Genomic DNA, 23,441 nt, shown 5'->3' with positions numbered 1-23,441 from the left:
CACTAGACCAAGCTGCCTTGTCCTTGGGCTCAAGAAAATCCTGCACATCAGCTGAAGGTCAAGAGGGTGCAGGCTCTTCTGATGAACATACACTTGGACCTTCCTGTCTTCTCACGACTTCTAGTGACCACAAGATCCAGAATTCAATGTCAGATCCAGAATTCAATGTCATTTTACTAGCCCACATCCCCTTAAAAAAACGCCACAACAGGGGATACAAACATTTAACACACTTTATTGATTTAGGGGCCAAACAAGGCAGCATTTGGACAGTTAAGAAAGGCACCTCATTGAAAATAATACATCACAGTGTTGTTGAGTGATCCCAGTCACAGGATTTGAGGATGGAAAGGACAGTCTTTGGATAAGGTTGCTTAGGACACTTGCTCATTTATTAAAAAGGGTCCTTTCACACGACATGGATGGAGGAAGGCAAGAGTGTAGGACTGTGGCATATGCTGGGTGGCTGTCGAGAGCTTACCCACGAGAGCCGGTGGGCTGGTACATCAGTGGTAGGTTGGGAAGGGAGTGAGACCAGCCTGCTCCACCTGCCCCATGACTCCAGTAAACCTGATTTGCTGAGCCACTACCCCCATGAACACACTCTATATCTCTTTCAAATGCGGAGATGACTTTTTGATCTCATGGTATGGGGAACCAGGGTTAGTAGTCAACTCCTGCCCTGTTCCAAGCTACAGGACAGACAGGACAACAGTGTGATTTCCTGCATTCCTGGGCTGGCATGAGGTTCTGATACAAGCTGAGGTCTTAGGGCACTGGCTTTAAAAAATATCGTCACCAGTCCGGAGTAAATGGCAACGTGATTCCTTAGAAATAATACTGCATCTCCCTGTTTCTATTTATACCCTCCAATCAGTGTTTTAAAAAATCAATTTTTCCCTTTGCTGATACTTTTTAGGACTCCTACTCCATGGAAAAGAAATTGCTTCACTACAACACTGCTGCTCTTCCCATTCTCCTCTTGAGTCCTCACCACTCCTCCCTCTCCATCCTTACCCTGACCACCCCTCCCCTCTGCCCAGCACCTAAGAGCAGGGATCACGCCGCAGGGTGATGAGCAGTGGTGCAGTCTCGCCTGGCCTTCTGTTACTAGGCTGAAATAGAGAGGAAACAAGAGAGAACAAAATGGGTTTTTAAAAATCAAGTAAATATCAGAGAAGCTTGGCATGCACGCCCCGGCAACCAAATGCGTTAAACACTGGACATTTCTCTGCCAGGTGAAAGCTCTCATGCCTGCTGAGGTTAAGGTTCTGGAATTAAATGAAGCAAAAATTGAATCGTACCTACCCCCAAAAGGGCATATGCACCCCCGACGATCTTCCAGTTTTCACTGATAGCCCAAAAATCACACGCACGTGTATGCACACGTGAATGCATATAGACGGATGACAAATATTTGAGTAAGGATCATGCACACTCTATCAGCAAACATTCAAGGACCTCACCTTTGAGGCCAAATGCCTGCAACTGTCCCTACTCGAAGAGGAGTCGACTCCAAGATTCATGAGGCCACCCTCACCCAGAGAAGGAGCCCAGATCCCCACAGACATAGCTGACAGTTTTGGTTTCACTCCCCTTCCTTGTCCATTCCCAGAAGTCATGTGCTTCCCAGAAACACCCCACGCCAGATTGGGTTTCCGTTAAGAATGGATGGAGTTAGTTTACAGCCAGGGAAACAACGCAGAGCAGAGTCAGCAGACACTCACTTGAAGCAGACAAAGAGGGACACGAGATGGCCACGTACCCATAGCCAGCTTCCAGATGGACAGAGGACAAAACCTCTGGTGGTCCCACAGACAGCAGAACTCAGGTCAGATGGGGACTGGGCACTTTATAGTCCACTAAACTGAGTCAGCAGATTACACTGGGCAGGTGGCATTATTTACTGGACCTGCCACTGATTTTTTTTAATGGTTTTTTCCAGAGGCTGCTGTTTTTGTGGTCCCTCACAGCAGTCTATTAATTCATCTGTTTGCCCCAAATCAAACCAGAGACCAAAAGGCACAGCATGGACCTCAGGAAATGCTTAATAGTTGGGAGCTGAGGTTAGGAATAAAAGCTGGTTACTGCCATAGGTGATCTTATTTTTGGGGTGATCCTTCCTTGGGGAGACTGGCCACCACCATCATGACGTAAGGGGTGAAGGACTGGATCTGGAAGGGAGAGGGTTTGAGTTTAAAAGGGATATGGGTTTCACATCCTGCAGAGAGACTGGGTTTGAATAAATTCTAATCAAAATGATCCCAAAATGATCCTCAAATCACTGGTTTGTTCATACTTGGAAACAGAGGCGAACATTAAAAATAAAAATAAACCTAGCCTGGTCTCTCTTTGGGGAAGTGGACTGACTGCCCTCAGATGCCCAGCCTGGATGTTCAGAAGATAGTCTAAATTCAAAAGGACCTTTCACCTGGTTTAATTCTTTGGCAACAATTCAGTATTCAACACAGGTCCCAAACGATTCCTACTTTACAGAACCATGGTGCAGTTCACAGAAATATTCCAACTTGGCCTGGCTCTTTCTATGGTGATATCCTCTCCCAGTAATTTCTGGAATCTATAATGTAAGTGCCTTTTCCTTCCTGTTTAGGGGAAAAAAATTAATGATCCCTTTCCACACACTGACTCATTTGGCTTTTCATTACGGGTGAGAAAACAAGTGGAATTTCTGGCCAACAGTCTGCCACTAGGAACTGTGGCCCTGCCTGACTTCATGTGACCCAGGACTTCTAATTAGCTGTTGAGATGGAAAAAATACTAGGGAACTGGAATGCCTGGTAGATACCTGAGTTAGTTTATTTTGGTCAAAAAATAAAATCTAGAGTATGGCTAAAGAAATAAACAGCTAGTAAAGCAATCTTGCCTATAACTTAGAAAGTAGGAGAGTGTACACATACTTATACCGACACACTCATGCGCACGCGCACGCACACACACACAGATGAGATGAGAGTTGCACACATGCCAAAGATACATGAAGCAAGTGCTTTTTTAATCAGTCCATCAAATGATACTCTTGCTGGCCTGAAGAAGCCTCCCTCTGCCTGCTCCGCCATTCCCACCCACTCCCTCAACAGGGATAGGAAGAAGAAAGAAGTTCCTTTTTGGACCCAACATTATATAAACATAACCAAGTCTTTACATGTGGCTTTGGAGAAGGCTGCTAGGATGCTTGCAAACACAACGTCAGGGGTCTGGGATGCGTCGATGGCAGAGTGGATCCCCCGTTTACTGTAGTACTCCACCAGCGGGGCAGTCTGAGTGTGATAGGCCTCCAGGCGGATTTTCAAGGCCTTCTCATTATCATCTGATCGGCGGACCAAGGGTTCCCCGGTGATCTGAGAACAGGAAGAGGGTAATGAAAGGCCAGGACTCAGCAAGTTCTCCTAATCCAATGCTGGATGCAGATCTGAGATGCTGTCTGATCCCAAAGTCCATCAGAGGGAAAGACAAGACAATCTAGACCCCCTCCAATAAAGAACTATAAAGAACTTCACTACTCCCAGCAAGTTGGTCCCAGGAGCAGACCACTTGGTCCAGAGAAATCAGGGAGCCTGAAACAGCAACTGTGAGGAAAGGGCTGAGACAGAGGGATAGACAAGGTCTTTCTCTCACGGCTTGTGCTCAGGCTGTTCAGTTTCCAAGACAAACCCTTCTAGGGTGAGAAACAAGAAAGACAGAGGCCCCTGAGACCAGGAGAATACATCAAAATCACAGATGCAGTAGCAATTAGGATCTTAGCTGCATAAGTATTCAGTGTTTTTACTGGGGTGCCGGCCATCAACATTCTGAAAGTGGCAAGCGACAGGGAACACTGAGTGATAGAACTGCCAACTCTGTGAAACGTGACTAAGTTGACAGATAGCTTAGGAACCTGTATGACCTGATGAACTTGTCTCATACGACAAAGGTAAATCCAGGAAATTCTTACTGTTGCCTGCATGTGCTAAAACAGACAAGGTGAACTATTTACGGCAAATGTTACAGTGAACATGTATGAGACCCCCCCTTTTACATCTGCAAACAATTAAAGACTGTCATAGGAACTTGGCAGTGTTAACCTGGCCAGGCTCTTCTGAATCTGTAGGGCACAGTACAGTCACTAGAGAGAGACGATATTCTTCTGAAGCAGGACTGGCCAACAAACATCTCTTCAGTACTGTCCTCCCAACCGCGGCTCTAATCCGGGGCTTTCAAGCAGCCGTCTCCTGATTAGTTCACCATTTAGGTTGCCATGATGCCAGGAAGGGGCTGCTCTGGACAAAAGACAGGTACACACTGGGCACTGGGAAGTGGCTGGCACTGGTGGCTACCTCAAGGTCAAGCAATAAACCACTTGGAGGGACACTCTAAAGACGAGCCACAGCCCATGCGATTTACGTGACAGCAATATTTCCATGGTTAAGTTCGTAATATTGGTAGGAATAAAGGGAAAATGGGAAGAACAAAGGGAAGAAAGAAAAAAGAAAAAAAGCGAAGTAAGAGAGAGGAAGGAAAGAAAAGGAAACTTCCCGTCCTGAATTTACATACATCATCTTTCATGGGCTCCTTTGGGGGGTTGAACTCCTCGTGGTAGGAACGGCCACTCTCGGGGTGAATCAGTCTGAAAGACAGCAAATGAACAGGAATCAGGCTGCCGGAACCCCAGGGGTCTCCAAGATGACAAGCACAGACAGAGAAGCTGGATGCAAGGACTTTAATCCAGCAGAGAACCCCGTTACAGGCATCTCTTGCTTAGGAAAATAACTGGGCATATGCCAGAGGGAGTAAGTTTTCTCTTTTGACCCAACATTAAAATACGTGTCTGGCTGAAGAGGCTGGTGTAACGACGGCCTAATTCGGCTGTGTGAGAGCATTCCGATTCAGGCCTTAGGCTGAATTCAGAGGCTATAGAGCAATGAGTCACGATCCCTTCTCACAAACAGTGATTAATTTAGAGGGGGAGACAAATGTGGAAATACGTAACTACAATAAATTTGATAATCCTTTAACAGAGATTTGGACAAAGTGCCATGGGGGAGAGAGGACAGAGAAACTAACCTTATTTTCTAAACTAGTTTGGTTATAAAACCAGAGGTGAAAGGTGCTATAGGAAAAACATGTGCTATGGATGCAGACACCAGCAGACAATGCTGAACACCTCTGTGACCACACAGACACAGGAAGCCCAGCCATCAGAGGGCAATATTCAAGGCATCAGGGAAAACAACATATTAAGTCATAGAATAAAGAGCTCAAGAAGCATTTACTTGGTACAGAATATGTAGCCGGCAGCTGCATCTCTGCCGTGTCCCCTTAAGCAACAAGCCCACGCTCCTGACTGGGAATGGTCACACCAGAGGACCCCTGAAACCTAAGAAGGGAAGGAGGCAGGCCAAACACTGCTCAGCAGCTGGTGCCCACAACTTCGCGTGGCTTCCCAATTCTGTGCCAACCAAGGTCTGCTTATTTAACTGATGGCTACTCTCCTCATGAAGGTCTGTTAAGCCAGAGCTTCCCAACATTTTTCACCTCTTGGCATACACAGAAAGTACTCAGGGTGCTTGCTCTCGTGGCTGAGGGGGTCAACATCTCAGCACATCAGTTGGGAAAGTCTGGGTTAGACTATCGAAGCCACACGTTTGTAAAATGTGATACTGTGTTTTAATGACAGCATATTTTGGGGGGCCAAGTGGTCCATTTATAGAATAAGGTGGTCCATTTACAGAATGGGGGACAAGCTGATAGCAGAGTGAGTAAGTTACACTGAGTGGGCCTGTGACTGCAATCATGTAACACGAGGTTGGGCCCTCCTTTACTTGAGTTGCTGGAGGGGTTCCTCTGGTGCATCCACTGGGAAATGACACCCACTAGGAGACCCAAGGAGAGGAAGAGCAGAAGTTGCGGGGCTCAGCTACAGCTTTCCTTTGGGAAGGGCTGGGGGCATGAAATGTGGACTACGTTTCTTCTTTTCTGGCCACGCTGTGCAGCATGCAGGATCTTAGCTCCCCAACCAGCATCGAACCCATGCCCTCTGCGGTGGAAGCGTGGAGTCTTAACCACCAGACCGCCAGGGAAGTCCCTGGACCTTGTTTCTTCACCTTCTGGAAAGCACAGGGCACACAGCAGCCAGGCTGCAACAAACACAATTCTCTCCTCTCCATGTCTCTACATCAGCTCTTGTACATTCCCAGATTCCCTCAGCCCTCCAGTTACATATAACACTGCTCCTTCCCCACTTCCAAATATCATTTTAAGAAGAAGGCAAGACTCATTCCCTGGAAGGGAAAAGAAACCAATCTCCAAGTTCTTAAAATGGGACTGGTCTTAAGTACCAACCAAAACAGCTCTATAAGCCACTGAGCCTGGCCTGGAGGCGGAGGTGACGATGTGGAGGGATCGGGCTGGGATGTTACAGCCACTGCTACCTTGGGTGTGATACTTCAGACACCTGTTTTCTCATCCACAAAATGGGGATGGTATAAGACATTAGGCTAATGATACCAGAGAGCCAACACTGAATAAGTTAAAATCAAAACCCACCAGCCATACTTATGGCAAGAAATAAAATAATAACCCATACAATTATTAGAAGTGAGGTCAGAGCCAATTCAGAAGACATTTACAGTGGGGTCCTTATCATGTCAGATTTAAATAAGATCCGTATTAAACTGGCTAGTTCCTGACTCTTTTTCTTGCAACAATCAGCATAGTGGACGAGGAGGCAGAAAGCAGGTTTTTGGTGCTAGTTCTGCCACTGATATGCAAGTGGGCTTGGAAAAACACCTTTACATAGTCTGACCTGTTCTGTTTCCTCCTCTGTAAGGGAGAGGGCCACACTACACCACTCACTTCCAAACCAAGAGACCGAGTCTTGCCTCTTTCGCCCTCTACAATTCTGGAGTTTGTTCTTCAGAATCCCTCAGTGCCCCACCAGCCAACCCCAGTCTCCATCACTTCACCGGTGGATCACATCAGGCTCCTCCAAGTGGGGTCCTTGTCTGTTTCTTATTTCCCTCAATTTAGCCTGTGTACCAGGACCAAGCTAATGTTCTTAAAATGCTGTATCTGCCACAACGCCTAGTGGCTTAAGAACATCCCATGATTCCTGACTCACTCACGTCTACCCTCTCCTCCTTGGCAGACCTTCCCCAGCCAGGCCCCCATTCCACCTTCCCAACCGCACTCATTCTACCACCCAGCCTCCCAGGCCATTTCTCCAGCTCTGGACAGACATTCTGCCAGAAGCCTTAGCTGGAGCCCCTCCCTGAATGCATACTCATGCTTGCCTCTACTCCCTTCTGGGAAAGCCTCAGCAAAATCCTCTCTATCCAGGAAGGTCAAGTCTGACTTTACACCTCTCCTAGCCAGACTTCCCTCCCTGCCCCCAGGCTGTCTTCCTGGACCCCTACTGCACTAAACAGCCCCGGTTTCATGTAGGGGTTGTAGATGCTCTGAGGTCAGACATGGGCACCAGAATATTGTTCTATATTCTCTACCGGTCCCCTGCTCCCAGAGCTGTGCCTGCAAAAAGCAGGCACTTAGGAAGCTGAGCTGATCAGATCAAAGGCCCCTCGTGTCACCTAGTACTGTTAACATCTGTTTTGCAATGTCCGGGACCCCAGCCCTGGTCATGTCCCTTCTTGTCAACCCTACTGCTTCTTGGACTACATCAACTTTGTTTGCCTACTCTGTGCCAGAGCAAAGAAACAAAATTCCTGCACTGAAGGAGCCTATGCAATAGCTGGAAACATGAAACCTGGACATTTGAAAAGAAAATTAATATAAGGTAAATCCCACTGTATCTAACACAGCCTTCCAGGAGAACACCTCTAACACTTACTCTGCTGCCTCTCTCCTTAAAGATATGGACTGCAGACACATGGAGAAAAATGTTCAACCTCATTAGGAAATCAAAGTAATAACATTTACAATCAGAAAACACTGCCCCCTTGATTAAAAAACTTACATGTACTACGATGGTCACAGCATGAATTTAACAATGGATAACTGGAAGAACACACATGTACAACAATCGGGGAACAATTAAGTAAATGATGGTTCACGTACTGTGAAATATCATGCAGCAATTAAAAACAATAGTCATGGAAGTCTGGTTCAAGATGGTAGGCTGACCACCTTCCTGAGACTCCATTAAAGTGACTGAGGGATTAAAAAAAAGCTATATAGCCCATAATAAGGACAAGAATGGGAGAATCTTTTAGTGGTTGAGAGCTTCCCACATATTTCTGGAAGGCACAAAGCAGATGGCAGAGTGGTAGTGAAAGAGGGCTGAGGAAACTGTAGCCTAAAGCAGTGGCACTTTTTAGGAGCAAACTCATCAGAAGCAGAAGCATTTCTGTGTTCAATGTTAACTACTACAGAGAAATAAGCACTTTAAAACAAAACACGCAAAAAAATTATAGTGTTATTCGCTAAGCTGGCTGGACCGTGAGCAAGTTTTTCCTCAATTTTCTAAACTGTGTAGATGGTCCTAATATTTTTATAATAAAAAGCCTAGAGCAAAGTATGGCAACTCCAACTGAAATCGGACTTAAAAAGCACTAAAATGGAGATATACATGTAAGGAATTTAGTATTTCTTAAGCACCCAGGTAAGCAAGGCTCTGAAATACACACAATATGCTATCTACCATGCACAATGGGTCCTCGAAGCAGGTACTATTACTCCCTCTCTACATATGAGGAAACAGCCTTAGAGAGGTTAAGAAACTTGCCTAGGGTCAGAGTTAAAAGGTGACAGGACTGAGTTGCTGCTGGACTTCAGATCCCTTGCTCTTCCTTCCACATCCCCATCCCATGTCACCAAATAAGGTCAATCCATGTGGAAACGGCACTAAGCTTCATGGCTGGGATTAGGCCGGAGCAGTTCCTGTCGTCTGACAAAGCTCTGAGGAAGCATGAAAAGAAGAGACCTTCAGGGGACAAATACCTTCCTGTGATTCTCCGGATCAGCAGAGAGTCTGGGATGCTGAATTCAATCACAGAATCAAGCTTCTCTTTCCTCTTCTCCATGAGGCCATCAAGCTGTAAAAGAGCGTGTGGCCCACCTAAGCTACCAGAGCTTGATAAGACCCATTTCCCTCAAAGGAATACAGAGATAGAGGGCCAGGATTTGCTTTCATGCAATGGTGATACAAAACCAAGCCACTCACCATTTCTGCCTGCCTCACAGTCCGAGGGAAGCCATCTAGAAGAAAACCATTTTTGCATGGAGGCGTCTCCAAATTCTTCTCAATGAGCTCCACGACCATTTCATCGCTCACCTGGAAGTCAAGAACAAAACAATCTTGGGGGTAAATCCATTAACTAGGTGGCATTAGCCCAACTCCAGGGTCATAAGTTTATGTCTGTATAACCTGATTACTAAACAGGTTCTTGACCCCAAAGAAGCAAAAATCAGAGCAAATATGGAGTGGCTCCATTTGGAAGATTCAGTTTCATGATTATTTCTGTGGTTGCCATATACACATTCTCTTCCCCTGAGATTCTCCTGTGTCCCAGTAATCTGGGTGAGGGAAGAGGAGTGCCTATCACCCCACCAGGAGACCTCCATTTCTCAGGTCCTGAGGGCCTCTCTGGCCATTAGTCAGAGTCCTAGCAGTCAGAGAACAGCTCCTCAGCAATCAGCTATCTTCAAGACATAAGTGAGGACATATGGCTGAGAGACCACCTGAGGAGGGCTCCAGGAGAGAATGGGCGTTGACCAGAATGTAGAAAGGCACCAACTTTACCTGTTTCACAATTTTGATTAGGCTAACAGTAAAGTGACCCAGGCTATCTCGGACATGAAGCAACAGAGAAGTTCACTGACCTTGGCGAGACTGGTTCAGAACCAAGGAACCAGGAAGCCAGCCCAACACTCCTCTGAGCCTCTCTAAAAACCCCAACAAGGATCCTTCCTAGCTTCCAAACACTGGTTTTCCTCCTGGGCTTTCACTGCAAGAAAAGTTCCCTGCCAGTATTAGAGTGAAGCCTGCCCATTTTGGTAGCTAATGCTCTTATCTCCTGGGACCAGCTGTGAACTTGGGGACAAAGTATAAGCTCTGCAACTAAGTGAAGGCTGGAGATAAGTAATCTCATTGCCACAACCCAATTTTTTCTCAGTACGGGATCTTCTACCAAGACCCAAAGTCCAAAATATCTAGCTTTATGGCTTGACTTACGGCCTCACTAACATGAAGGGAAACCTAGAAGTAAAGGGGCAGCTGGGCGCACAGGCAGGGCTACCCCAGGTCCAGAATCTCAAAGCCTGACAGGAGGCCCAGCACCCGCCCCAACCAACATTCTAAGATACGTAAAGACCAGAGAGCCAAGCACAAAATGACTTCTTCCCAAGGCCAAGTCCCAGAATAACTCAGTTACAATTAAGCTCTGGCACTAATCAAAAAACATTTAGTAGGTAATAAATTGTACTTCTCCAATCAGATCAACTGGACTAAAAACAAGAGAAAATGCTATTATATTCACCAGATAAGAAGGATTACTTTTGTCAACTGCCAAGCAACCCCTCTGTTAAAGACACAGAACAGAATCACAAAAGTAGATTAAAAACACTTCTGAGACTACCTGAGTCCTCTCTTGAGTCACCCTTGAGTTCTGGCCTAGGGATGGCAGCTTCATTCTTGGCCTTAAAACTGGGTATATTACAAAATGTGCCAGCACAAAGGAACTTCAAGAATACCGCGAATAAAATAAGTGTCGTAAATTCAGAATGAACCAAGTAACTTGCTACTGTAAAAGTTCACATAATGTGCCAGTTTGTTAAAATACCCCGCTGTACAGGGCTGTCCAAAAGAACTTTCTACAATGATTAAAATGTTCTATATCTGTGCGGGCTAGCAAAAACTTGAAATGTGGCAAGTGAAACTGAGGAAATTAACTTTAAATTAAATTAAATTAAAATTAATTTCAGTAGTTACATGTAGCTGGTGCTCACCCTATTAGGCAGGGCAGATCTAGACTCTGAGGAATATCAACATTCACTGGTACCACCAAACCTACCAGTTTCCCGGCATCCATAGTTGCCTTCAGCTTTTTTCCCAGCTCTGAGCCAGAAGCCACCATGGCCCTCAGCATGTCCCCAGTAGCCAAATGGCAGACACAGAAGTTTTCAGCCAACTTGGGTGCCTACGAAGGGGAAGACAAAAAACAAGATAAGGTTAACAGTGCAGGCCTTGGAGTTAGACTGCCTGGGTATGAACCTGGCCCTGCCACTTACTGGCTATGTGAACTCTGACAAATGCCTATTTCCTTACCTGTAACTGGGATAAAAGTACCTTACATTATATTCTAACATATGACTATAGGGTTGTAGTTAAGAATTACATGAGATAATACATATAAGGCACTTAAAACAGTGCACCTAGCACAGGAAGCCATCATAAATATCAGCTATTATCACTACCTCCACTAGACACACTAGTGACACGTAAGCCTCAGTTTCCCCATTATAAATGGGAAAAACAGAAACAGCAGTACCAACACTTCACACGGTTGCTCTGAAGTTTAAATGAGTTCATGTATATAAAGCACCTGGCACAACGGCTGGCATGTAATGTGCTGAATGAATATTCGCCAAAGGGATGGACGTGTGGCTGTCAAGTACTGTGGTCACCAGTGTGGGAGGCAGCTGGAGCCACGTGCAGAAGTCTCCCTCAGGTAGACTCGGTTCTTCCCCTTCCCTGTCACTAAGTAGCTGCATTATCTGGGCCAAATCACTTAACCTCTCAAGAGGCTCAGTTTTCTCATCTGTCTAAAATGAAGGCAAAAAGTCTCTGTCTCAGAAGGTAGCTGTGAGGATCAGATGAGACATATATATGAAGAGCACCTGGCAAACAGTAAGTGCTTAGTAGCTTTAGGGAGCAGTATAGCCTTTTGGCTAAGAGCATAGGCTTGAGAGTCAAACTGCCTGGGTTTCAGACACCAGGTCCACCAATGACTGGATATGTGACTTGCGAAGAATTATATCACTTTTCTAAATTTTAAATTTCCTCTAGGTAAAATGGAGATGTTACCTATATCACTGGGTTGATGAGATTATATAGAATTCCACATATGCAGGGCCAGGCACATTGTAAGTGCTCAGTGAACATCAGCTGTTACTGTAACCCCTGTCAATTCCATATTCATTCATACAGAAAGAAAATACTAATACTTCGAAGATGCCTCTTCTAAGAACCTTGCTGGGTACCAGGGAAACAGATGAATAGGAGACACAGACTCTGTCCTCTATGAGTTCATAGTTTGGTGGACTATACAACAGAATGAAGACTAGAAGAGAAGTGACCCTGGAGAGTTCGACATTGGTTTTGTAGTGGCCAAAAAGAATGCAGAATTCATGAGGAACAGAATCAGTTCAAGGAGCCTAACACCTTGCTTTCTGGTTCAATTGTTTTGGAAAAGAAGTAGGGTGGGAACCTTGTTCAAACCAGTTCATTGGGAGCTTTCTTAGGTGCACATGGTAAAGGCTAAATAGATAGGGCTCAGGGCAACAAGTGCTGGTTTGTGACTCATGGACTGATTCAGCTCAGAGAACCGACTGCATAGCAAAATGGAACCCAGATGAGGTATTTAAAACCGCACTTGGGAAACCAGTGAAGGTCAGGACGCTCTGGTGATAGAAAACTTTCTGGTCCTTCGGGCTGGCACAGTGGCCACAAACTCAGAGAGCTGTGCTTTTCTGCCGATCTTTCTCCTTGGTTGTTGAAATTAACTTGGGTGAAAAATTGGGAGGTCAGGCTTGTTCCAGGGGAAAGAGTAACCAAAACACCAGAGAAGAGCTGTTAGCACAGAACCTAACCTTCCAATTTTTACCACTCTAAACCATAGGACTCTTCTGTGCTATTTCAGGTGACTAGACTCTACGGCTGTGTGGAAGCACACTCCCAGAGGGAAGACGCGGCATGGCGGAAGACTAGCTCCTTCATTTCTTGCTGGCTGCACGGGAGTCAATGGGGTGGGCTGCAAAGAGCATGAACTTTGGAGTCAGGCAGATTTGCACATGAACCCTGGCTGCCTTCAATAGCTTTATGACCTTTGGTTAGTTACTTAATTTCTCAGAATCTGTTTCCTTACCAGTCAAATAGGGATAATGTCTACTTCACAGGGCTGTTGTGAGGATAAAATGAAATAAAGCACCCAAAATATCAGACACACTGTAGGCATTCAGTAAATAAAAGACCTCCTTTCAAGGTCTTTCTTTTTTGCATTACTCTTTACTTGCAAACTATAGAAGAAGCCTGATGAAATAGCTGTATTTCATTCCCCTTACACTTCACGCTTATACTTTTTTTAGAGGAATGCTTCTCCTACTCCAAACCACCTGAGGGTACTGCTAAAATGCAGATTCTGATTCTACAGGGTGGGCCCTGAGCATCTGCATTTTAAACAAGCTTCCAGGCCTGGCTGTGCTGCTGACCCCTGGGCCACACTCAGCTGCTGCTGAGGCCCTGAGCCACATGTGTCTCACTAGCCATGGGCTACTGTTGAGCCCAAGAAATAGGCCCCCCCTCTGTATGAGAAACCTGTGGTTTGGGAAGGGGGTGTGGTTCAGAATGGCTAAAACCACTAGGGAGGCAGCATGGTGGGGTTAGTGTTCTCAAACATCAGTGTATTATCACAATCATCCGGGGCACTTGCTAAAAATACAAAGCCAGGCCTGCCCTTATAGTGTATGATGGAGTGGTTTTCAGGTAGCGTGGTGGGATTCTGATGCACACAGATTGTGAAGCCCTGGGGCAGGGGTGCAAGACTGGGTTTTATAGTGGTACAGATCTGGGATTTACAGTTTACTCACTGTGTCACCTTGAACAAGTTATATAGCCTTAGGCCTCGGTTTCTTCATCTCTAGAGTACAGTAAGTCCCCTCCATACAAACCTTCAAGCTGCAAACTTTCAAAGATGCAAACGTGCATTCACATGTCCAATCATGTAAGTTAGTTCACGTGTCTGGCATACACTGTCACGTGCATCCTCTACAAGTGGTTGCGCTTTTGTGTACCTTACCGTACAGTACTGTAAAAGAGTACAGAAGTATAGTATCTTTATTTCAAGCCCAGGATGTCCTGAAACAAGTGTAAAAGAAGCGGTGATGTAGCTGGTACTAAGAAGTGCCAGGAATTGGAGGCCCAGAGAAAGGACGAAGACAGAAAAGAGGAAGAAGTAACTGAAGAACTGAAGAGATTCACGATGCAGGAAATGGCAAGGGGATTTTCTTTATTTGAGGAGGCACTTTTAAAGGCACAGCACCTGAAAGCAGAATGGTACACGAAGGTTGCAGCAGCTGTTCAGAATGCAATCCAGTGGTACTGTGCCATCTATGACGAGAAAAAAAGAGCTACTACCCAGACATCACTGGATCATTTTTTCAAGAGGGTAGATAGAATTGAATCCAGCTAGGAACCAGAACCTGTGCCATCAACGTCAGGCGTGAGTGAAACTGCAGCTTGCCCTCTATCTCCTACTGCCGACGATCCTTCAGCTCTACCATCTCCCACCTCTTCTCCCTCCTCCAGTCAGTAGTAACTCTTCTTGCCTGTTCACCCGATGCCCCTGTATGCCAGCTGTTGTACTGTACCACTGTACTTTTCAAGGTACTGTACTGTATGATTAAAAATGTTTTATTTTATGTATTACTGGTGTGAAAAGTATTATAAACCTATTACAGTACTATATAGCTGATTGTGTTAGTTGGGTACCTAGGCTAACTTTGTTGGACTTACGAACAAATTTGACTTACGAACGCGCTCTCGGAATGGAACTCATTCGTATGTAGGGGACTTACTGTACAGACAACAATGTCTACTTTCAGAGCTGTTATGGGGATTTGGCAAGATCATATACGCAAAAGAATCCAGCATAGTGCCCAGCATTTAGGGAAATAAAGGGAAAATGTCAGTCTTTAAGATTTGATTTAATCAAGTTCACTTGTTTTCTTACCTCGAAATCATCTTTCTGCTGCAGTCTTTCCCACTTCCACCTCCAATGCTTCTGCACATGCAGCTGCAATCATCTCCTAAAATACTGCTGGACATACTACCCACCCCCCCAACAAACATACATTCAGAAGCCTCAACGTTCCCCCAGGGCAACAGGGGAGAAGTCCCAATACCTTAGTCCAGCACTCCGTGTCCTCCACAGCCAACTTCCTATACCTCCCAAGCTACTCAAATTTGCCTCCACAAGTCCCCTACCAGGATGCCCTGCACAACTGCAAACAGCTGCTCTATATATGTTTTCCAATTACATAACATAAGCCTCTGCATGGACCTCGGCTCAAGATCCTCTCTATGCAAGAATGCCCTCTCCCTTCCTCCTACTGATCCAAGCTCTACCCTCCTCTGTAGTCAAATTCTGAGCATATCTCTCCCACCAAAAACCTTCCCCAACTACCCTTTCTTCCTCCAAGAAGGAATCATATCAACATCAGCTAACTGGGTGTTTGCAAGATGCCATGCAATTTTTCCATGCATTGTTTTACAGTATTTAGTATGTATAATACATAACAAATATGTGAGGTAGTAACTATTTTTATCTGCATTTTACAAATGAAATTCAGAGGCTAAGTTGCCCAAGATCACAAAGCTAGTAACAGCAGATCTGGCAACTGGCCTCAAGACTGTCGAGCCCTAGCTCTTATCCGTGACACCACATGGCTTTACTAACAACAACACCACCCCTCCACCCCAGAGCCTTAGTGGCTGTCCTTGGGGAAAGTGTGTGTATATGTGTGGATGGGAGCACAAGGAGGCCTTCACGGTGCTGGCAATGTTCTGTTTCTTCATATGGGTATAAGCTACACAAGTGTGTTCACATGTGAAAATTCATCAAGCTGCCCACCTAGGATATCTGCACCTTTCTCTATGTATATTATACTTCAATTAAAAAGTTTTTTAAAAGCACAGAAACCTGTGTTTGAATTTCAGCTCTGCCTGTTAATTGACCATGTAACCTCAGGCCAGTGATCCTTTAATCACTATAAATTGGATATATTAGTACCAACATCACTGGGTGTGTAGGAGGAAGAATGGAAGACTCTCAACAAATTATAGTTCTTTTCTAACCCCAAACTGTCCTAGCATTTGTCAGTCACTCATCTCACACTTCCCATATGGTACTGTGCACTAGTAAGTACTGCTTGCATGCATGTTCATTTCTGCCCCTACACCTAGATTGATAGCAACAATAAGATGGTAACGCTGTTCAAGAATCAGTCACGAATTCAAATCCTATCTTTGCTACTTTATGTATGTCCTGGGGCAAGATACACACTGGGCCTCAGTTTACCAGGCAAAGGCAAAGATAACAACAGGACCTTCCTCCTAGGGTTGCAGGATTAAATCAGATGACACCTGTAACATCTTTGGTTGTGGGGGGTAGGGTCTGTCACATAACCCAGCACACGGTGACTATTTTGCAATATTAAACCCTCCTGAGGGCAAGGGCTGCCCTGCATCTCTCGCACGGAACTTATCCAACAAAACATGCATAGGGCAGGAGACAAATCTAACCCAGGGCAGCAGACAGCAGCAGAAAGAGCAGGAGCTTTGAAGTCATTCAGATGCAAGATCAGCCAATTACCTGCCCTGTAACCTAGAGAATAAGCTCTTTGAGCTTTAGTTTCTCTACCTGTAAAAGGGGGAGTAAGAGCATGGGTCTCACAGAATTGTTTTTGCACTGTGAGCGTCAATGCACCGACATAACTGACAGAGCCTGACCTGCAAGATGGCAGGTGACGGCCTAAGCGTGCTGGCCTTGAAGAACTGGTGACAGCTGGACACATGGAAGAAACTATGAAAGGGGCTGGCAGAGGAAACAGAAAACATACCCCTGTTTTGGCCACACCATAGGAACATCTAACCCTAAAAGGGAGACAGGGAAGTAAGGTTATTTAAACAAAGCAACAAATCCAAGTGTTCCAGATGTTTTAGACATTATTATGTTGATGCAAAAGCAGGTAGTTTTAAAATGTTTAACTATTTTAGTTAAAAATTAAAAGTTTTAAAAGGAAACAGATTATTTCAGTCATGCCAACATTAAATACCTAAAATACTGAGTTATGCAGGTTTAAAAGGAAGCACTAGTGGGAAGAAAACAAACATTACTGAGCAGGCACTAGGCACTAACCCAGGTTAGGATTTTACATCAAAGATCACAAACATTTACCAGGCAGGCAACACAAATGAAGCGGGTCAAATATAAGCAACAGGCAGTAAAAAGGGCTATGCAGGGGACAGGAGAGCACATGGACCACCCAAAGCGGCATCCCCACTCAACTGCGTGCCACGCTGGAATGGAGGCCCAGAACCACCAGATCTGTCTTCTCAAGAGAAACGAGAGCTCTGGATTTTTAAGTGAAATTTCACAACTGAAAACACTGTGTGGTCAACTTATTATTTGGAAGGCTGACAACTTAAAGGAATAAATCAAGCATTTAACCTACCCTTACTGTACAAACCATACCAAATAGTAGGTGAGAAGTTTCTCTTTACAGAAATATTTCAGCTAATAAATGAAAAGGGAATGATATAAGTAGAACATCACCATTTTGCCACCCACAGTGAATTCCTGGACCCAGGCATTGAACACCAGAGATAAGCAGACACAGTATGCCTCCTAATGGACAGCACACCACCACCTGTGATGTAGTTGGGCCAAAAATTGAACCCAGATCTGGTTAATTGTTTTTTTACAGGAAAGAAAGAGGAAGATGTTAAATATGGCATGAGGATACAATAAAAAAATTCTCAGAAAGAGGGATACTCCCAGAATAAACAACTTCCACAAAAAAGCTGCAAGGAAAAAAAAAAGGGGGAACCTGTAAATTAAAAGGGACTTGAAATGATCATATTTGTGAGACAAATGAATGGAAATGTAAACATTTACTGTTATTATTGTTTTTAGGGGATAGTGTGCTTGTTTACAAAAAAGAATTCGTCTTTTAGAAATACACATTGAAATATTTACAAATGAAGTGTTATAATGTCTGGGAGCTGCTCTAAAATAATCTGTGAATGGAGAGAGGATGGGGAAGGAATGGCCATCAGCTGGGGCTGGATAATGGGTACATGGGGGCTCATTACACAATCCTGTCTTCTTTTGTGTATTCAAACTCTTCATAATAAAAAGCTGGGGTGTGTCTGCAGGCTAAATTCTGCTGCAGGCTGCCACTTTGCAACCTCTGATTTAGGAACACTGTTTTTTAAAACTCCATAAAACTACAACCACCAGTATTCCTATTGTTCCAGTTACGGAGAGAAAGGTGTACAGAGGTTAAGCGACTTGTGTAAATCTTACCCTTAAGTCCCAGCTCTAATCACATCTCCTCAACTTCCACAAGGCCTTCTCTGACCAACTCCCATCATACATACACCCTTATAAATCAGCTCATAGTATAATTTTCTTCAAAACTTCCTGAAACATCACCCTTTACACCGAGATACAGCTGAGCTGGGGGGTGGGGGGATGTGTTACTAAGATAGGGAATCAATAATTGGTGAACACCTACTATGTGCCAGGTTGTCATCTAGGTGTGCTTTACACACATATATAACATAATTTTCCAGTATCCTTGTTAACTTTTGGTCTAGGGGGGCAAGGATCTTATCAGTCTTCTTTACTGCTGTCTCCAATGTTCGGTGCTCATGACATGTTGAATGAGTAAGGTAAGTATTAGCCCCATTTTTCAGGCGAGAGCAGTGAGGCTTAGAAGTTACAAAGCTTGCTAAACTATAAAGCCCTTGTCTCAGCACAGGGATGGGTTGTCCATTTCACAACTACTGAAATTATTAACTTCAATATGAACTAAGAAAAAACAACTGATGCATTTGAGCTACCTTGTTTATCTCGGTCACTCACAGCAAAAGTCCGTAGAGTTTGGGATTAAACATTCCTAAACTGCAGGTTACCTAATAACTGAGGGTGGTAGCAACAGGAAAGAGGAGCATTCAATGTTACTGAGGACAAGGGGGTTAGGTAACAATGACCCCCAAGGGCAAATCGGCTCTGGCTATAGAGAGAAAAGGGAAAGTGGTCTTTCTTCACCTAGTAGCCAGAGCCAAAAAGCAAAGTCACAGGAATGAACTGAATCTCCAAGACTCCCCTTCTCCTCATCATCCACATGAATCTGTGTTCATCCATTTCCAGTAACCTCATCAAATAATGTGCTGGGTGTCACGGGAGCCCCAAAAATGAGTAAGACAAATGATCTGTCTGCCAGGACTTTGCAATCTTTGCAAGGGCTCAGAAGAGAAGAGGGGGCACAGAGCAGCACCCAGAACCCCATACCCTTAGCAGCTCAGACTTTCAGGAATTCCCTCTTTAGACCCTAACAGCAATCAAAAACTTGAGCGCGGGTGGCGGGGGTGGTGGGCAATGCCAGACCCCAGGCAGGAGGAGGATATTGATAATCCAACCTATGGGCTTCGAAATCCTAAGTGAGATCATAAATCCCAACCTTGATCTATGGGCCCATTATGTCCCAGGTGCCAAGTGAGGCCCCACGGTCAGCAGAAGGTAACTTCAGACTCCAATCACTTAGAGCCCTGAGGTTCCAGGCTCCATGAAGTCAATTTTGCTAACTTGAGAAAGTCGCCTGACCCCTCTGGGCCTGTTTTCTCACCTGTATATTGAGGTACTCTCTCCCATCCCCCCAACTTAACTGTCTCAGGCAGGTCATACCTCACTTCTCTTAGCAGTACTCCTAACCAGCACAGGCCAGCTCCCGCTTTCCCCCATGAGCGGGAGATGCTACTCCACCTTCAGGCGTTAGTCACTACCAGAAACGTCCCCCTACCCCGAGTGCCTGGAAGTAACCCTCGACAACCCATTCCAAATGGCAGGCAATCTGGGGTCCCTGCGTCCACTCGGGTTGTAATCTACATGCCTCAGCCCAGGGCTCACCTTACCCTTCAAATCTTCCCAGCTTCTAAACCCTTAAGGGATCTAATCAGTCCTTAGGATCACCTAACACGGCACCTCAAGCCTGGGTCCCTCAAGATCTCTAACTCAGACTCCCTCGACCTCCAATTTGGACACTCCCCCAAACACCTGCTAGAATCCCAGACGCCAGCCAGGGTACCCCTCCTGGCTTCAGCCAGCGGCCCGGCTCAGGGGCGACCCGGACCTCCGGCAGCCCTGACCTTGGAGTCCCACGGGCTCTGCCGACAAGCCCGGCTCAGCAACTCACCTGGGTACCCTTGCCGGCTCCGGGCGGCCCCAGAAGCACGGCCCGGATGCCTTCAGGACACTCTCTGGCCGGTTCGGCCACGGACACGCTGGGAGCCATGGCCGCCGAAGCCTCTCGCTGCTCAACCCGCCTGCACTCCTCGCAAGTCCAGCGCTTCCAGGCCAGCGCGCCACGCACGCCACGCACGCCCCGCTCGCCGTTCACAATGGCCCGTCGACACGTCCGTCAGTCCGCTACGCCCACCCCTGAGCGCGACGGACACTTCATCTTACCAACCACTCACCGAGACTGGGGAAGGCTGCTTTTGATTGGACAGAATCGGTAAGGGAGTAAGGAAGGGGCGGGCCATCGTGGACGTGGGTGTGGGGCGCGCGGAGGGTATGCGGAGTGGGCGGGAAAACATGAAGCAAGCTTAGAGGCCCGGCTGGGAGTTCTAGGTTGGCTTTTGACAGTTAATGACACCGGCAACCCCAGTGAGTCCTATAAAATTGCCCGTGGGAGTACAAATGGGTGAAATCAGTCTTAGAAGACAAATTGGCAGATATGTATCAAATTTCCTTTGGTCCAGCAATTCCACTTCCAGGAATTCAAAGGACATAATCTACGATATACGTAAAGATCTGTCTAACAAAGATACTAATTGAAGCACTTATAACAGCCCCAAAGTCCAAAACAAGTAAATAAAAAAACAAAAACGAAAAACAAAGGCAATATGCTAAATGTTCAACAATAAGAGCTTAGTTAAATAAATTGCAACAAATTTGTATACTGGAATCCCCCCCCCCCATTGCATAAAATATTTAATTGCATGGGAAAATGTTCACCAAACGGGATACAAAACTACAGTTGCAACAAAATCCCAATTTGTTTGATAGTTACAAGTGATGATCTCTGTATAGTGTGATTACAGGAGCTTCTCCCCTTCTTTGTGCATATTTATATTTTCAAAAAATTCTATAATGAATTCTGTAATAAACAGGAAAAGGTAGTTTTTCTCAAAAGAGATGACCTTCTCTTGGACAGATTTTTGGTGTGTGAAAGTTTCATCCACACCCCCATGAAGCAACCCCTGAGGTCCTGGCAAGACCTTTAGTCCAGAGAGTGATTATAAAACAATTATGTTTCCCCACAGGCTTACTGCAACTCATTTCTTTTTTTTTCTTTCTTTCTTTTTTTCCTGCCGCGCCACGTGGCATGCAGGATCTTAATTCCCCGACCAGCGATCAAAACCCATGACCCCTGCAGTGGAAGTGTGAAGTCTTAACCACTGGACCGCCAGGGAAGTCCCAGAACTCATTTTTTGTATCCTGGAAATGAATTTTCTATCTTTTCAGCTTGGTCTCTTCTATTCTACCTCACAAAAGAAGTTAACATTCATTCCTCATGCCCGCACTGGACTTTTACAAGGTTCCTGACCTTGAAGGATGCAGGAATTTTTATGCCCATTTTTCAGGAAGATATGCAGTGACCAGCCCAAAGTCACACAGTAGCAGAGTCACAATTAACACTGAGAATGGCAAACTGGTGCCCCAGAGAGCACAAGATTCATGGGCGTGAGGGTGGGGAGCAAGCATATTTTCTCTGGTGGAAGCCTCTATGTGCCCCAAATTCACCTCAGTCCAAGAAGACCAGAGTTTATCAAGGTTTCATGTGCCCGAGGCACCAGACAAGAGGGAATAAGAACAGCCTTTCCCTTCTACCATCACTCCCCACAGTGATCCTGACCGGGCATGGAGCCCCCGGGAGACAAAGCAGCTAAGATTACACAGAAATACAAAAAACATCAGGTTTATTCATTCAGGTTTTTTAAATGTCCTAGTTTTGGGGCATGCTAAGGATCATAAAGGGAATATTGATAGCCCAGGGAAAGGAGAGAGTACTCCATTCATTTATTCACTCAACTATTACATTTAAAAAAAAATATTTTATTTACTTATTTATGTATTTACTTGGCTGCGCCAGGTCTTAGTTGCAGCACGCAGGATCTTCGTTGTGGTGTGCAGGATCTTTAGTTGCGGCACATGTGGGATCTAGTTCCCTAACCAGGGATCGAACCTGGGCCCCTTGCATTGGGAGCACAGAGTCTTATCCACTGGACCAGCAGGGAAGTCCCCCAACTATTAAATTTTAATAATAGCTGCTATCATCTACCTGATATTGGGTACTGTGTGCCAGCACTGTGCTCAGCACTTTATATGCATTGTCTCATTTAATTCTCACAACAAATATAAATGAGGTAACTACTTTATTATCTGCATTTTTTAATTTTTAAAAAAATTTTAAAAAGATTTCTTTATTATTATTTATTTATTTTACTTATTTTTGACTGTGTCGGGTCTTAGCTGAGGCACACAGGACCTTTTCGTTGCAGCGTGCGGGCTTGTCTCTAGTTGTGGCGTGCAGGTTTTCTCTTCTCTAGTTGAGATGTGTGAGCTCAGTAGTTGTGGTGCGCGGGCTTAGTTGCCCCACAGCATGTGAGATCTTAGTATCCTGACCAGGGATCAAACCCACGTCCCCTGCATTGTAAGGCGGATTCTTTACCACTGGACCACGAGGGAAGTCCCTGCATTTTTTAAATAGAGGAAACAAAGGCACAGAAAGGTTAGATCTGTCTGACTGGCTGGTACCCAGCACTGCCAGGTGACAAGACAGTTTCTGCAGATGTGGGACTCATGGTGCAGATGCGTTCCAGCCAGAGGGATCATGGAGGTTTCTGTGAGAGGGACCTTGAAGGTTAGAGAGGATTTGGTTTTGGAGTGGGGGAACATTTCAGGCTGAGAGAACGTTTGGAGCAAGAGTCGGGTGTGTTATGAGGTTTATTCAATGGGCTTTGGGGAATCAGGAAGTTTCTTAGGTAGGATCGTCATGACTAGATTCACATTTTATAAAGATCACTTGCAGGACAGACTGCAGAGGAAAGAAATGAACGCAAGACAAGCTAATAAATCTTTCTGTTAGTGTTTTGTGGTAGACAAAATAATGCCCCCCAAAGATGTTCACATCCTAATCCCGGAATTTATGGTCATTTTACCATACTTGGCAAAATGGACTTTGCAGATGTGATTAAGTTAAGGATTTTGAGATGGAAAGATTATCCTGGATTATCTGGATGGGCCCAATATAATCACAAAGGTCCTCATAAGGATAAAAGGGAGGCAAGAGAGCCAGAGAAGATGTGATGACACAAGCAGAGGTCAGAGTGGTGTGATTGCTGGCTGGGGACCACAAGTCAA

The 23,441-nt window shown here is 45.3% G+C and overlaps 1 protein-coding gene across 3 annotated transcripts; it reads right to left on the bottom strand.

The window, feature by feature from the left end:
- Positions 1-215: 215 nt before the first annotated feature.
- Positions 216-20,382, bottom strand: AK2 (adenylate kinase 2). Of its 3 annotated transcripts, XM_082424777.1 has the most exons (7): positions 20,209-20,380; positions 11,025-11,150; positions 9,176-9,286; positions 8,953-9,047; positions 4,552-4,624; positions 3,164-3,359; positions 216-1,115 (listed from the first exon to the last, which is right to left on the bottom strand). In XM_082424777.1, exons 1-7 carry the CDS (start codon positions 20,305-20,307, stop codon positions 1,111-1,113), a joined length of 705 nt encoding a protein of 234 aa, XP_082280903.1. In that variant the 5' UTR covers positions 20,308-20,380; the 3' UTR covers positions 216-1,110. The 3 variants fall into 3 exon arrangements, 2 of the variants coding, with proteins under 2 accessions (XP_082280903.1, XP_082280902.1); XR_014253385.1 differs by lacking the exon at positions 8,953-9,047 and having other exon boundaries at positions 20,209-20,382; XM_082424776.1 differs by lacking the exon at positions 216-1,115 and having other exon boundaries at positions 2,993-3,359.
- Between the last annotated feature and the right edge of the window lie 3,059 nt (positions 20,383-23,441).

The sequence above is a fragment of the Balaenoptera physalus genome (assembly GCF_965194825.1).
Source record: "Balaenoptera physalus genome assembly, chromosome: 1".
Classification (NCBI taxonomy): domain Eukaryota; kingdom Metazoa; phylum Chordata; class Mammalia; order Artiodactyla; family Balaenopteridae; genus Balaenoptera; species Balaenoptera physalus.
Note: the sequence above shows the minus strand (reverse complement) of the source record. Positions and strands in the feature narration are given on the sequence as shown.